Here is a 16,505-nt window from a genome sequence, read left to right as displayed (position 1 = left end):
ATGAACATTGTTTACTAACGTTGTATTTTCATGATTTATCTTACATCCACAATACCTAGTAAAGTGACTTTCTCATTATGTGACTGTAACGAATGTCTACTGAAAAGAAAACCCACTATTATGAGGATTTACTATCGGACTGGAATGTATCTAGCCCACAGCAGACACTAAATAATGGTAACCATTGTTATCAAATTCAACAAACACTGAACAAAAATGTGAGCAGAAATTTTACTGAGCTCGAAGGCAGTCACCAGGCAGAATTGAGAGAACCCACCCTTATGGACTTTACAAGAAGGGATGCCCCTGGAAGACCAAGGGCAGGGAGCCTGGCCAAAGGTGAAGCTGAGCATAGCCAAGCCAATAACTCCAGACTATTCTTCCATCCCTTGGAGTGCTCCAGGTTACACACAAGAGAATTCTGTCTACTGTTCTTGTTCCTGAGGCTCGAGACCTTCCGTGGGCACTTGCCTGCAGAGTAACTCTGGATCATCTGAGTGAAGGACTCTGGGCCCCTGATTTTTGTAATAATCTATCTTGTCCTAATTTTCTGGCCTTTCTAAGACCGTGTTTCTTAAAGAGTGGTCCGTGATGACTCCTGGACTATTGGTAAAAGGTACAGATGCCAAAGACTCAAGCTAGACTTCGGAACTCAGAATTTCCGAGAGCAAAACCAGGGAATGTGCTCAACAAGTTTCCCTAGTGTTTTTAGGCATAAAGAATATTTTTGAAATTCATTGCTCTTTGAAAAACCCAATGTTTCTTGCATTTTATTTTCAAAGGAAAAGGCGCTAGAGAATCCATAAGAAAAAATAAGAGTAATCACGATGATGGGCGGAGTAGGGGAGAGCTGTCTTTACACGTTCCATCTGGGAACCCGAAGTGTTGGTGGTGCTGGCCGCCTTGATTCTAAGGAACGAATCTTCACATAAAACTCTGGGCCACGCCCGCCGGACGCCCGGGAGACCTTTGAAAGATTTGGAATCTGCCCTCGGGGCACGGAACTCTGGGGAGCGGACCTTCCTAACAATCCAGACCTAACACCCGGAGACGCACGAGAGCGCAGGCTTCCCCAGCGGCCCCGCCCTCCCGTTACTATTGGCAACGGCGGTCCGCTCGCTAAGTGAACGTGGCAGGAAAGGGAGGGACTTCCGGCTCTGGAAGCCAATGCGCATGTGGCGACCTAAACGCATAAGGCGCTTCCTGTCGCGTGATCTTGAGGACCAATGAAAGTGCATAACTGTAGGCCACGTGCCTCCGTTCCCATTAGCAACCGGAGGCTTCTAAACAATTTACTTTCCCTCCGGGTCTTCTGCGGTCCAGCCACTCTCGGTGATCCTAGACTTGGCTAGGCTCCATCTGGCCTCTCTCCATTAGGCCGTCAACTCCCACCTGCGGCTATGGTGAGTAGCCGACCCTGTGGCACCGCAGAGCGCCAAGGGTAGGGCAGCGGCCGAGGATGCAGATGCAGAGCGGGTGAGCTCGGAGTGATGGCTTGACATCTGCGGATGAGTTCCACTCCTTGGCCTCCGCGAGGAAGGGAGTCTACGCTAGGCACGAGAGATTTGGTTAACCTTGGCCCAGACTTCTCAGGGATAATCCTGGGGAAGCTCTCTCCTAGCAGCCCTGCACCGCCGCGTCGCTTGGTTTCTCGCTCCTGCCTGGGGGTGATTGGGTCGAGTCAGAACTAGCGGGTGGCGGCTGAACAGAGTGGGAGAGAACCGCTGCTTGCCAAAGGCGCAGAAGAGGTTCACACTCTATTTCAGGAAGCTCCAAATTGTAACACATACATACATGTATGCAGACACATCCCTTCGGCAGCCTTAACAATTACATGTTAACCACCAGAGAAAGGAGAACTAATCCAGCTTTTTCTGTGTGCCTTTGATTGAATCCAACTTTCTGATATGGAAGCTACTTTAAGAATCCAAGTATACGGTTTTACAGCTGAGGAAATTTGGGTAACATTTTCTTTGTCTTGGCCTATTCAAAAGAGACCACTAATCCCAGCAGCAGATACAGCATGCCAGTTTGAATAGCGGTCATATTTAGAACAGTATACAGTACCAAAGTGTTCAGAAAAAGGTATGAAACCAGAGTTGAAAGTGCTGTATATGCTCGGCGCCTGTAGTTCTGCGGCCAGGGCGCCAGCTACATACACCAGAGCTGATGGGTTTGAACCCAGCTGGGGGCTGCTAAACAACAATGACAACTGCAATAAGAAAATAGCTGAGCGTTGTGATGGGTGCTTGTAGTCTCAGCTACATGGGAGGCTGAGGCAAGAGAATCACTTAAGCCCAAGAGTTGGAGGTTGCTGTGAGCTGTGATGCCACCGTCCTCTACCGAGGGCGACACAGTGAAACTCTATCTTAAAAAAAAAGAAAAGAAAAGAAAGTGCTGTTTAAATGGCCTACAGAAATACTCAGTTACCAGAATTCCTATTTAGCACATACCATGTTCCAAGCATTGTCTCAGAGCTGAGAATACTCCTGTGTACAAAACAGACCATTCCCTATGTGTAGAGACTGTCCCACTCATTCTCTTGATTTCCCTAAAACTGATAATGCTGATACCACAAAAAATTGATATCTTTTCCTATTCTGTGTTCTCAGTTTAGTTAACAGCTGAGACATTGTAGTCAGGCCCAGGGGCTTCATTAGTAAATTATATGTGATAACTAGAGTTGTTAAATGAGATAATGCACATAAAATAGCACAGTAACTGCTAAAATATTAACCACTCCATATATGATAAGTTTTATTATCATTTTTATCAGATTAGATTGTGCTCATTTTTATCAGTACAGTTTCTTCCTTATACTTCACATAGTAAAATTGTATGTGGATATTTGGGCACAGTCAAGAATAGGGAACCATTTCTGGTATTTTATCCCTCTCTTCTACCTCCCTCTCCCACACACTTTATGACAGTTTCAAGGCACTAGCTTAGCAGTATCTGATAGGAATTCTTGCTATTTTTCAGGATTAAAACTTTCTTATTTTTTTAATAGAATATTTCAGCAGAATTCAAACAACTTCTTCCCCCATTTGAATACTTCCCATTGTTACTGAACATTTTAAAACTGATAATCCTGTCCACCTTTCTTTTAACAGGTGGTGAAACTCATGTCAATGAGGTTAAGTGACTTGGTAACAGTTGCACAGAGAGTTGCATACCTAAGCTGAAATCAGGGTTCTAACCTAGTGCTTTGTCTTTTTATTAGATCTATATAGTGTATGTATAGAAGCAAAGGTTTATGAATAGCTATTTCTGGTGCTGTTTCTGCTATTGAACTCAGCTGTCCATTTCAGTTCTCTTTTTTCACTCTTAACCATTTTTTTCACTCCTATCCATTTTAGAGGAACTTTTCTGTTCGTTATCCTAAAGTTTATCCTTGTCAGTTTGAGTAATTTTGCTTTCTTGGTCCTCACTCTTAACTCTCCTTGACAGGAAGAAAAGTAATTAACAGAAATGAATTGGCCCTGCTGTGCACAAACTACTATGCTAGGTGTCATGTGGTACAAGAAATTATGCATGCCCTCAGGAAGCTTACAATCTAGTTGCAGGAGAAATACCTGGGGGAAAAATGACTATTAATTAGTACAAGGTAGTAATCAGTCTGTGTCGGTATCAAAGAAGTAGCAGAGATGATGCATGCTAGTTTTTGGAGGAAGGCATAACTGTAGATTTACTGAGGGTATGTTGGGAAGCATCACAGAATAGGTAAAATAGGTTAGGGCTTGAAGAGTGGGTAGGAAAGAACAGAATTTGATGAACATCTAACATTCTCTACCACTGACTACTGTATATTTTCATTGTTAACTCTGATCAAATCTTCAAGACTAACAATCAAATTACTTCTCTTTTTTTCAGGCAGAGTTGGGCCTAAATGAGCACCATCAAAACGAAGTTATTAATTACATGCGATTTGCTCGTTCAAAGAGAGGTTTGAGGCTTAAAACAGTAGATTCCTGCTTCCAAGACCTCAAGGAGAGCAGGTATCAGATGAATGACTCTAAGGAAACTACATAGGAATATGGATTCTTTCTGGTAGCCAGCATGGGGATGCCATAGCAGAAGCCATAACACATTGTTTCTGAAATTCACTGAGAGCGGCCACACTAAGCCTTGTAGACATTTGAAACGCAAGAAATTGGATTGTGGTGGGAGCAGTTACTCTATTAGACAGGCACAATTAGATGATAATTATGGTATGGCAAAGTTTCAGAAGGATAGTCAGGAAATTGCAAAGGACTTATGGATTAATTGGCTGGTTATATTAAAGATGCCAGAAATTTATTTGAGATGCTAATTAAAAGATTAGAGCCACAAGACATGGCAATTAGCAATCAAACACCTATGCAATTTATATTCAAGAATTAGCAGGAAACCATGAAAAACTTGCTGACTAGTACCAAAATTATTAACTGATTCGTAGAAAGAGATAAGTAGTTTGGTTGGACAATAATGGAAAGTAATTAAATGTCAAGTCAGACATAAGTGAAAAAGACTTCCATGAGAGCAACACTTGTCATAAAGCCATGAACTACTCAGCTTTAGAGACTATCAGCCTCAGGCTGTTATCTTTTCAGCCCATTAAACTAACCTGGTAATCTGGTTTCTTAACTCCCAGCAGATGAAAACTAATTTAATTGGCAAGAACATATTATGTTCTGTTAAAGACTTACAGAAAGATTATTAATATATTTAATAAGGACTTTTGTAAAAAATAAAATTTTGGGTTTTTTTAGAGTGAGCAAATTATGCTTACTAGATGAACCATTAAAGAATTGTGAATCAAATACTGTTAACTTGAGCATAGCTATGTAATACTTTAGCATACATGGATCTTGCTTGATTACTTTCTTTTGGAAGTGAGGGAGAATATAGCAGGGATGGGTTGCTTTTCACCTAATGAGAGTCTTTAGAGGTAAGAGACTTTGCAGGGTAGAAGCAGGAAGAGGAAAGAACTGTTTTACTAAGAAACTCCTTGAAAATAGGAGGTGTGCCTAGCAGCTTTCTCAAGGGTCCAGCTGTTGGGCATGTTGCTGAGATTGCTGAAGACTTGGTGAGTTTTATTCACCCCCAGTGTGACTATAGGCAAATGACCTCCACCTTTCAAGCCTGTGTTCCTGTTCATTGAAGGGTATTGAAGAAGATGGCTCTGAAAATCTCTTCAAACCCAAACATTGTGTGAGACTAGATTTTTATTTATTTATTATTATTTTATTTTATTTATTTATTTTTTGAGACAGAGCCTCAAGCTGTCACCCTGGGTAGAGTTCCATGGCATCATAGCTCACAGCAACCTCTACCTCCTGGGCTCAGGCGATTCTCTTGCCTTAACCTTCCAAGTAGCTGGGACTACAGGTGCTTGCCACAACACCTGGCCATTATTTTGGTTGTAGCTGTCATTGTTGTTTGGCAGGCCCAGGCTGGATTCAAACCCGCCAGCTGTGGTGTAGTGGCTGGCGCCTTAGCCGCTTGAGCTATAGGCGCCGAGCCATAGAGTAGATTTTTAATGCTGTTGTTGATGTTCATTTTTATGGAGTGGTCTGTGGAGCTTTCAGATTAGTTTTTTCATTTGGAGTCTCACTGCTAGAGAAACACTATATAATTACCACTTATTTCTCATAGGCATTTACTAACACATAGTTCATACAGTTATTAAAATGCTAAAGAGAGAAAAGAGAAACTATGCCTTCCATGTGACTTTTAAAATAAAACTGAGTTGAGTAGAGATTGAAGTAAAAAACATTTAATACTGAAAATTTTAAGAAAAAAGCCCATGATGGTTTGAGGAATGTTTCTGAGCATGTTCATGTATTAATGGATGTGGCAAGGCATGATGGCTTCCACCTGTATTCCCGGCAACTGGGACTAGGAGTTTGAGACGGGCCAGGAAACATGGTGAGGTTCCATCTCTTAAAAACAAAAAAAGCTCAATAACAAAAAATAATTTTTCCTTTTTTTTTTTTTTCAGTTTTTGGCCAGGGCTGGGTTTGAACCCGCCACCTCCGGCATATGGGGCTAGCGCCCTACTCCTTTGAGCCACAGGCGCCTCCCAACAAAAAATAATTTTAAATAATATGCACATTTGAAGAATTAGCCACAACTCAATTTCATCATTTGAATAAATATCAAAAGTTGAGTTTAAATTATTTTCAATCTGTTTTATTAATAAAGAAGATAGTCCCAGAGAGATTTTTCAGTCTAATCTTTTAATCCCTTAGATGACATGAATGTGGATGTCTTAATTTTGTTGTATTTTGTGAATTGTTTTGTTGTTTATCCACAAGTTTGAGGTCATGCTATTTATTGTTGATGATGTTCATTTTCCAGGCTGGTGGAGGAGACCTTCACCATAGATGAAGTCTCTGAAGTCCTGAGTGGTTTGCAGGCTGTGGTTCACAGTGAGGTGGAGTCGGAGCTCATCAATACTGCCCACACCAATGTGTTGCTTCTGCGGCAGCTATTTGCACAAGCTGAGAAGTGGTACCTTAAGCTGCAGACAGATATCTCTGAACTTGAAAACAGGTAACAAACTCCATACCTACAATAGTAGACCAAGCATGATCTTAAAAGTTAGCAAATGTCTTTGCTGCTGCTTTTCTTGGAGCTAGTGTGTGAGGAAATTTGGGAAGGGTAACATGAAAGCATTAAGTCACTGAATGATTTCTTGGGTCCCACTCAACATCCTTTTAAAAATTCTCTTTCCACTGTATTATAAAGGCCATTGAAATTTATGAAATTGCTTTTTAGGCTATATTATTTTTTATGGCATTCTTGTTAGTTTGGGCAGTATTACAATAAATATGCATGAAACAGTTGAAAAGTTAATTCAAATTTAAGAAATGCTATAAATTTAGATTTGTAGCATTTAAATTTTATTTCTAAATAATTACATTTGAAATTAATTTCAAAAATTATGGTAAAGTCAGTAAAGTTGAAATTCCTTCATAGAAAAGACATTTCACAAGTCAAGACCACCAACCCCTGCAAACAGCTCTCTAGACATAGTCACAGCACATTGGCTCACGTGGCAAGCACTGGACAAAGCTGAGAACAGCTGATGGACAGGGAAGGGAAATCATTTAACTTCTGCAAATGTTAGTAGATGACTGGTTAAGGAACTTAAAAGAGTAGTCACTGTCATTCTTTCTGTAGCTTGTGTGGTCAGCTCCCATTTACCTTTGCAAATCATCAGGTAGCTCACCTCACATTTTTTGGGAATATGTAATATTCTTTCTCTGTAGATATTGTGGGCTAATTCCATTTTTCTAAGACTACTCTATTAAAAATTAGTTTGTCTTTCTTGAACATGTATTAACAATATATTAAATAATAGAATAATCTTATAGCATTTCACTCTTATCTGTATTAACATTGTAGTTTATTTCTAGCAATATATATTGTACACCAAGAAGACACAAAATACTAGGTGTTGTGGATAATTAAATTTGAGTCCATGTGATTCAGATTTTCAACCACCGGTGATGAAATATTTTGATGTGGTAAAGTTTTATCCATCTTCTTCCATTCTCTCTGCACATAGTTGGTGCCAATGATTTTATTCTTGTCCGTGATATAATTCTATGTTATATGAATAATTTTTTATATTTGCTTTTATTTTCAAGAGAATTATTAGAACAAGTTGCAGAATTTGAAAAAGCAGAATTTATATCTTCAAATAAAAAGGTAATTTGGGGGTTATTCTAAATCCATCTCTTAATAGCCAGTATTTAAAATCTTCACATCACTCAAAGCATTCGGAGGTCAAAGTGAAAACCCTCTAGGAAAACCATTCAATTTGAGAGGAAAATTTAAAAATTGCCTCTCAGATTTTCAGGCAAAAGAAAAGTTTTGGAAGCAACTATGAAAAACTTTTTTGCTCATCATGACCTACACACGCACACACACAATCCCTGCCACCCAGTCTGAATCCCTCCCATGTGAACTCTGCATTCAGATGCTGCAGCACACAAGCCATGAGGAAACCGCTGGCTGTGCCTCTCCCCAGCTGTGTGACGTGAGCAGGTTACCTGGGGTCGCTGAGCCCCCTCTTCCTTATCTGTCAAGTAGAGACAATACCAGTAGTTACTCACTTCTCTTTCTAATCATTCTTATTTGCAGCGACCACTTACAATTCCATTTTACAGATGCACCCTAAATATTTCTTAATGTTGGATAAACACTGCTAAGATGAATCCATGTACATACTCATACAAAACATTTTCCATTTATTCCTTAGGAGCACATTTCTAGCCAAGAAATTTTTGAGGCATCGTGGATTCTTTTGTTTTTAATATTACTAAAGTGCCATAACATTTTGTACCAAGTTTTTCTTCTTCTGTAGTTCACTTGCCTAAGTCCTTGTCTATATTATAGTTTTTCATAGAGTCTAAGGTTCATCCAGAAATCTCTGTTTCAGCTCCCACAGATTAAAATCCTAGTCTCTGAACACTAAGATTCATATCAGGTCTGGCTTTTAGCTCCTTCCTTCCCTCTCTTCTTCCTTCATTTCCCTTTCTTCTACCTTTTTTTTTTTTTTTACAAGGTACAGGAAGGATAGGTTTCATTTTTATCTCTAACATGTATTGGACAGGACACATCCTAGGCACTGGGACATAACAGAATAAAACCAACAAAAATCCTTGCGCCCTGTAACTAACATCCCAGTGGATGTGCTCACATACGGTTTCTCCCACTTAGAAAGTATGAGTGTTCAATGATTATACTTACTTTTTTCTATGGTGAGTTCAGCTTGGTTTCTTTATTTTTTTTCAGCCTATCAAGGAGAGCATAAAGGCAAAACTTGTTCCACTTAATGAAGGTGGAACAACAGAACTCCTAAACAAGGTAATATCGTCATTTTGAGAAACGAAAAACCACTAACTCTGTCTTTTCATTTCTGAACAACTTTAGAGCAGTGGAACAGAGATGAAAGGAGGTTAATTCAGGCTTTGGTCCACTGAAGATAATTAGTCCATCACAGTAGCCAGTGGGCCAGAAGAGGGCATACTTGTCTAGGCTCCAGAATGGTTCTTGATCACACCTTTCAAGGTCAGGTGAAATGCATGCAATTTTGGACAGTGTTTATTATTGGTGGACATTTAAAGTTTGTGATCTATGATAACAAAGAAGGGAATCTTTTTAAAAGAAGTTTATAGACATTATTTATTGGTACATGCCAAGTATAGCCTATCTGAAATGCTTGGAACCAGAATTGTTTGCAATTTCAGATTTGGGAAGGTTTGTATTAAGTATACCTGGTTGAGCATCAGATTTTGGACTTCAGACTTTTGGATTTATATATGCCCATCCTATATACAAAGAAATACATTTTATGACTCCCGTGTTCTCAATATCATGCTAGATATTGTTAGAGATAAAAAGCAGTAAAATACCTGGTCTCTTGCTCTCAAAAATATAGTAGTTTTATTGGGAAGGTAGAACTAATGTTCCAAAAACAGATGCAGGAGAATACTCTCCTATGTGTTACCATTGTTATGGGGCAGCTGAGAAGACACAGTTCTATCTGGATGAGAGTGCGTGAGAACAAGCCCCTGGGTAAGGTAGTGTCCAGGTAGGGCCTTGAAGGGTAAAGACAGATCGAATTGTCAGAGGAAAGAAAATGTTAGACAAGAGGTCAGAACAGGTAGTGGTCAGAGACAGAAGACTAGCATGACTCGGAGTACAGTGCCCTCTGCCTGGACGGGGGTGTGTGTTGGAGCCTAGTGAAAAGTAAGACTGGACTGACAGGTGACTCTGGTGCCAGAGCTCCAGAAGAGCAAAGGTATTGGGCCTCAGCTCCGTCTGAACTGTTTGGGGCCTTGAGCACAAGGTACTGAAAAGATGCGGATTATGTTTCCAGGGTAAGTGGCGGCAGTGTGCAGTGTCAGCTGAGAATAGACCAAGAGTTGCAGGACAAGCTGGTGAGAGATGGCAGAGGAGGGAGTCTTTAGAAAAAGACTGAGAACAGAAGGCTGAAGGAGAAGCCCAAGCTGACTCATACGTATTGAGGCTAGTAGGCTGGGGAAAAATGGGATTTTCACCAAAATACTAATGGCACATTTCTGGACTATTATGTAATTTACATTTAATTTAAAAATTAGATTTTTAAGTGAAACAATAATTTCAAATATCAAAAATATTTTGGTTAAAATAATAAGACCTTAATTTACTCACAAAGGAAATTTTAAGACTTCAAGAAGAGAATGAGAAATTGAAGTCAAGGTTGAAGACCATTGAAATACAGGTAACTGAGAAATCCTTCACCTAAATTATTAAAAGAGTTACATACAGATTAAATAGTGAATGTGTTTTGTTTAAACTTCATTACAGGCTACAAATGCATTGGATGAGAAGTCAAAACTAGAAAGAACACTGCAAGATTTACAGCTTGATCAAGGAAATCAAAAGGTAAAGATAGTTTTAGCTCTCTTTTCACATTTTCTGAGTAGAATGAAGTTATAAACTTAAAATTAAGTCTTAGAAATTGTTCATTATACCCTACCCCTGCCGCCCTCTGCAAATGCCGCTGTTGCTGTGCATGGGGACATCCTTGCCCAGAAAAGGCCAGGTGAGAGCCAGTGCCCTTCCCTCGGTCCATCCTCCAGGGCAGGACAGGTACACTGTCCACATGCCAAACATGTCCTGGGATTTCCCCACCATGCAAGATATTCTTTTTTTTTTTTTTTTTTTTTTTTGTGGGTTTTGGCCAGGGCTGGGTATGAACCCGCCACCTTCGGCATATAGGACCGGCGCCCTACCACTTTGAGCCACAGGCGCCGCCCGCAAGATATTCTTAAATTTACTTTTTATGAAGTTTTCTCCCTTCCCCTTTTACTTTGACATCTGTTTACAGGGAAAAAAGGGAAATGACGAAAAGTTTTAGTTAGTTGGAATTGTATTAGACTAAACATGATGTAAGTTTGCCTCCAATGAATATGACAAATGGAACAAATTTACTGGATACGAATCTTCAAATCCATCTCCACCTGCAGCGCTGTCCAGTATTGAGACCCAGTGATGCCATCCTCCAGGCCGCCTGAGAGCAGGGCCTTCATGTTGCTGTGCATGCTGGACACAGTGTGTGCACAGATTCGTCTCCTGTGGCTTTTCCATTGGGTGTGCTGTAATCCATGTAGGATTTCATGTGAACGAGACCAGTGGGTGACTTCAGTGCAGCACTGGCTTTCCTAGTGGTGGTACTATCATTATAAAATGTCTCCTGAACACTCCCAGAAATCTGCTTCATGGGGTTTTTGTTAAACTTCTGTGAAAAATTTCAAACATACAAAAGTAGAGAGAACAGCATAATGAGCCCCCATATACTCATGACCCATTTTTACTAGTCATCAGTGCATGCCCAGTCTGGTTTCATCTGTGCCTTTCCCCCTCCCCCCATGTTATTTAAGCCAAATCTCAGATATTGCCCCCATTTCACCTGTAGATTTTTTTTTTTTTTTTGCAGTTTTTGGCCGGGGCTGGGTTTGAACCTGTCACCTCCGGCATATGGGGCCACAGGTGCTGCCCATCTGTAGATATTTTTAAGTACAAGGATATTTCTTTTATGGCTAACAAAACCAAAGAAAAATATAATTTTCAACTATTATATGCCAAGGACCATAGATTTATAAAATAGAGCTGAACGACCCAAAAGTAAAACAATTGCACATTTTTGGATGATGAAATTGTTTTAAAAAAGCCATTTTGGGTTTTGCTCCAATTTTGCTTTAAGATTTTGGACATAAAAGCAAAATGGATATGTGCCTTCATAAGTTGCAATGAAATAAAATAAAGAGACCAGATTTCAAAAATGAGCAAGGATTTTTTTTGTATTTTTGAAAGTTCTACTTCATATTTACCAGTTGTAGACCATTTTCCTGTCATATCAAAACAGCTCTTTTTTATCATGAATCTCATCCAGCCAAAAATGATATCCAGCTGCTTATATTTTGCTACAGTTGTCAAAGCATGAAAAATGTTCATTTTGTTAATATAAAAACTCATAAATCTTGTAAATTTAGAAAACCATATAATCAGCTATCATTGATTATGCTCTCATATTTTTCTTATAGTGACTAAAACATATGTCTTTTCAACTTTTGATATAATTATATTATTTTATTATTTTTCCCTCTATATCATTTTGAAAAATTTTAAATTCTTTATCAGGATTTTTTTTAACTTGGCTTTTCAAAATGAAACCTATCTGTTATGTTAACTCTGGTACACACAGTATTGTCAAATATAGAACCTCACCTCTCCATCCCTCTTGGCGTGGAGTACCAGCACTTCATAAATCATATCTTACATATTTGGAATTTGGTAACCACTGAGTGTCTACCATGTGCAAGATGCTATGTGCCAGGGGCTGAGAACAGAGTAGGCCCACTGGCAGGCCTGAAAGGGCTGGCACTTCCTCTGGCTGGTGAGGGAGGCTGGTGCACACACATGTTTCTTTCATCTTCTATGATATTGAATCCGAACTAGTTATTATTTAGGATATCAACATGAAATTATATTCATGCATTCGTTTTTCATAGGACTTGATAAAGGCCCAAGACTTAAGTGACTTGGAAAACACAGTTGCTGCTTTAAAGAGTGAGTTTCAGAAGACACTTAATGACAAGACGGAAAACCAGAAGTCACTGGAGGAAAATCTAGCAACAGCCAAGCACGATCTGCTCAGGGTTCAGGAGCAGCTGAGAATGGCTGAAAAGGTCAGAAGACCATGTTTGATGGATTTGTCTATTCCTGTCCAATTAACTGCTACACATGGTATAGAGGAACAAATGTGACTAAGATAAATGTTAGACAGCTGCAGATTCAGATTATTTTTACTTTTTTTGAGACAGAGTCTCACTACGTTGCCCTTGGTAGAATGCTGTGGCGTCACAGCTCACACAAACCTCGAACTCTTCTGCTTAAGGGATTCTCCTGCCTTAGCCTCCCAAATAACTGGGATTACACACCCTGCCACAACACCTAGCTTTTTTTTTTTTTTTTTTTTTTTGCAGTTTTTGGCCAGGGCCATGTTTGAACCCGCCACCTCCAGTATATGGGGCCAGCGTCCTACTCCTTTGAGCCACAGGCACCACCCCCAGCTATTTTTTTTTTTTTTTTATTGCAGTTGTCATTGTTGTTTAGCTGGCCCCACCACCCTCTGTGCTTGTGGCTGGCACTGTAACAACTGTGCTACGGGCGCCGAGCCAGATTACTTTTTCTTAATGGATTAATCAACATATTTTCCAGAGATTGATATTTCTGGACTCTAAGATTCTTCCATTTTTGGTATTAAAATATCTGTGATAGGGCGGCGCCTGTGGCTCAGTGAGTAGGGCGCCAGCCCCATATGCCGAGGGTGGCGGGTTCAAACCCAGACCCGGCCAAACTGCAACCAAAAAATAGCCGGGCGCTGTGGCAGGCGCCTGTAGTCCCAGCTGCTTGGGAGGCTGAGGCAAGAGAATCGCTTAAGCCCAAGAGTTAGAGGTTGCTGTGAGCCGTGTGAGGCCACGGCACTCTACCCGAGGGCGGTACAGTGAGACTCTGTCTCTACAAAAAAAAATATCTGTGATAATAACAAATCCCCTCTCCCCCTATGGGCTGGTGAAACACTCTGCTAGAGGGGGCTTACGTCCCAGCCTGCATTGGCCCACCCGACTCTTCTGCTGCTTCTTCCTATAGCCTGCAAAGGGATGGGTGACTTTTCTTTTTTAAAGGATTTCTATACCTTCTTCATAATTTTTATGTACTTTATATAGAGCTAGATTCTTCATTTTAGGGATGAAACTCTTAAGAATATGGAACTAGGTGGGCCCAATGGCTCACGCCTGTAATCCTAGCACTTTGGGAGGCTGAGGTGGGTGGATTGCTTGAGCTCAGGAGTTCAAGACCAGCCTGAGCAAGTGAGACCCCAACTCTACTAAAAATAGAAAAACTAACTGGGCGTTAATAGCAGGTGCCTGTAGTCCCAACTACTTGGGAGGCTAAGACAAGAGGATCACTCGAGCCCAAGAGACTGAGGTTGCTGTGAACTCTGACACCACGACACTCTACCTAGGGCAACTGAGTGAGACTCTGTCTCAAAAAACAAAAACAAACAAAAAAAGAATATGGAACTAAAATTTAATTAAGTTAAAAATCTTCCTCCTAAAATACTTTGGGATTATTAAAAAGATTGTGCTTATTTTACCTGAAAATTAGTTTAACATTTCAAGTAGATTTCCCATATTCTAGCATAAGTATGCTTGAGTTATTTGCTAACATTGTACTTTGGAAAATGTTACTATTTTTTGGCTTCTCATTTGAAAGAATATGTTTTTAAAATTTAGGTAGTATTAATTGTATATATTTTTAAGGAAATTAGAAATAATATAAGAAAAATATTAGTAAAGCTAGAGCAAAAAATATATATATTCATCACATTTGTTAATTCTTCCCTCAACTTATTTTTTAGTAATGGACTGACATTTTTCACTAAGCAGGAATTAGAGAAGAAATTTCAACAAACAGCAGCCTATCGAAACATGAAAGAGATTCTTACCAAGAAGAATGACCAAATCAAAGACCTGAGGAAAAGACTGGCAAAGTAAAGCATGCTGATCCTGCCGTGTGTTTTATCTCCCTGGGTTGGCTTTTGTTCCGTACTACACTTAAGCTGTGTCCGGAGTGGTCAGGCTGGTGGGTAGTTGCTTGATCATTTAGTTCAGAGTCTTCATATGAGGATAGCAGAGGAGCTTCAACTTGGTTTCGCCTCTGATGCCCACCAGGGCTCCTTTTCAGGTGCAGTTAGGCTCACACATGATGACAGTAAACTACTCTTGCTGATGGATTCCCTTAGCAGGATATTAGAAAGAAAACAGCAAGCTAACAAGGCAAAGTTAGGCAGTTCTCCTCACTGGTATCCTCACAGCAGTCTGAGAGCTGGTCTTACTGTGTCCTCAAGTGATGGTTTAGGTCGGAGAGAATGGAATCCATGCAGATGGGTGCCATAGCCAGCTTGGCTTAATCGCAGTTACATGATACCCAGTTAGGGACACGAACTACTGCACAAAGAGAAATATAAAGTGTGGCTCCTACCACATATTTATAGTTCATTCACACTCCTAGAGGCTCTCCTCCAGATGTAGTCCACTATTTGGGGTCATTTTTGTCATCAGATGTTTTGTCTGGCAGCTCAGGTGACATTTTTGCCTTTATCAGAGTTCCAGGGAACAGAACTAGAAAATGAATTCAAGAACAGATGTATCCTTAGAGAAAGGAGTTTGTTAACCTTTTGTTCACATAATCATAGCAACTATTCTTATTGATCTGACAATTGAGACAATTATACTAAACTATCACAAGTTTAAATGCCAAATAGAGACTCGGTGTCTTAGCAGTTGTCTGGTCCATCTTCCCATCTGATGCAGAAATCCCTCCTGATTTCACCTTCATAATACCTTGAATGTGGATAATAGTAATTGAAAGTGAGAAATGTAGCATTATTGGTTTGGTCACTGGAGATACTTCAAGTAAACTCATTTGGTAATGACAATGACAACAACAATAACAAAAAGTATCTTGACATCATGCTTTTAATTCATATCTCCAGATATGAACCTGAAGATTAAAATCTGAAGATGTCATCTGGAAGCTGCCACAACATGAACATACAAACTCTCTCTCCTCAGGCATGTATTTCAAAACATTTTGTCATACTCCCTCTCCTATTTTTCTAATATGTAGACTTTGCTTCTAATATTTAGAACTAGAGTTTTTATTTTCAGTTGTCTTAATTGAGAATAGAGAAAACCTGGTGATTCTGGCCAGTAGTCCTACACGCCTGTCTGCCAAGTTCTCCAGAGTCCTAGTTTGCAATAAAGAAGAGATTTTTAGAGTGGGAAGAAGAGTCTTATCCTTTTGCATTAGTATAAAGAATATATCTTTTTAGAAATGTTAAAGAAGCTTACAGTGTCCACACTTGTGTATTCTCCAAGGGTAAAAATAAATAATGTTATTAAAGATAGTTAAAATATCTTTTTTACTTTTAAAATTGAAATCTTAAATATATATGATTGTCAAAAAATATGAATTCTTGGGCGGTGCCTGTGGCTCAACAGAGTAGGGCGCCAGCCCCATATGCCAGAGGTGGTGGGTTCAAACCCAGCCCAGGCCAAAAACTGCAAAAATATATATATATTTTTTTATACATATATATACATATATATATATGAATTCATTGGAAATGCAAATACTGTCTATTAGGGGCAGCAATTTTACCAATTATAGGGGAAATGAACAGTAGTGAATGTGAGGGTTCAGTTAACTTCTTTTGCTTTGCTATCTTACATGCTATTTATCAAAGGAGGTTCAGACATTTTTTGCAGCACAACTTATCATGAATTTGTATTACTGATAGAGAAATCACATCCATCCTGTAGTTCTATAGTTTAGAAAGTATCTGGGCTCAGGATAAATGTAACCTCTATATTTGTTTCTAGAATATTCTTTTAAAC

General features: G+C 39.6%; 1 protein-coding gene across 2 annotated transcripts; it reads left to right on the top strand.

Moving 5' to 3' along the window:
- Window positions 1-1,228: 1,228 nt before the first annotated feature.
- Window positions 1,229-15,956, top strand: LZTFL1 (leucine zipper transcription factor like 1). Of its 2 annotated transcripts, none has more exons than XM_053600196.1 (10): window positions 1,229-1,403; window positions 3,874-3,998; window positions 6,343-6,537; window positions 7,638-7,698; window positions 8,788-8,859; window positions 10,193-10,258; window positions 10,345-10,422; window positions 12,552-12,728; window positions 14,493-14,596; window positions 15,602-15,956. In XM_053600196.1, the coding sequence occupies exons 1-10, from the start codon at window positions 1,401-1,403 to the stop codon at window positions 15,618-15,620; spliced, it is 900 nt and encodes a 299-aa protein (XP_053456171.1). In that variant the 5' UTR covers window positions 1,229-1,400; the 3' UTR covers window positions 15,621-15,956. The 2 variants fall into 2 exon arrangements, 1 of the variants encoding a protein (XP_053456171.1); XR_008381833.1 differs by having other exon boundaries at window positions 1,266-1,403; window positions 14,493-14,688.
- The last annotated feature ends 549 nt before the right edge of the window (window positions 15,957-16,505 follow it).

This window comes from Nycticebus coucang, chromosome 8, assembly GCF_027406575.1.
Source record: "Nycticebus coucang isolate mNycCou1 chromosome 8, mNycCou1.pri, whole genome shotgun sequence".
In the NCBI taxonomy this organism is placed as follows: domain Eukaryota; kingdom Metazoa; phylum Chordata; class Mammalia; order Primates; family Lorisidae; genus Nycticebus; species Nycticebus coucang.
This window is presented reverse-complemented; position numbering and strand designations above follow the sequence as displayed.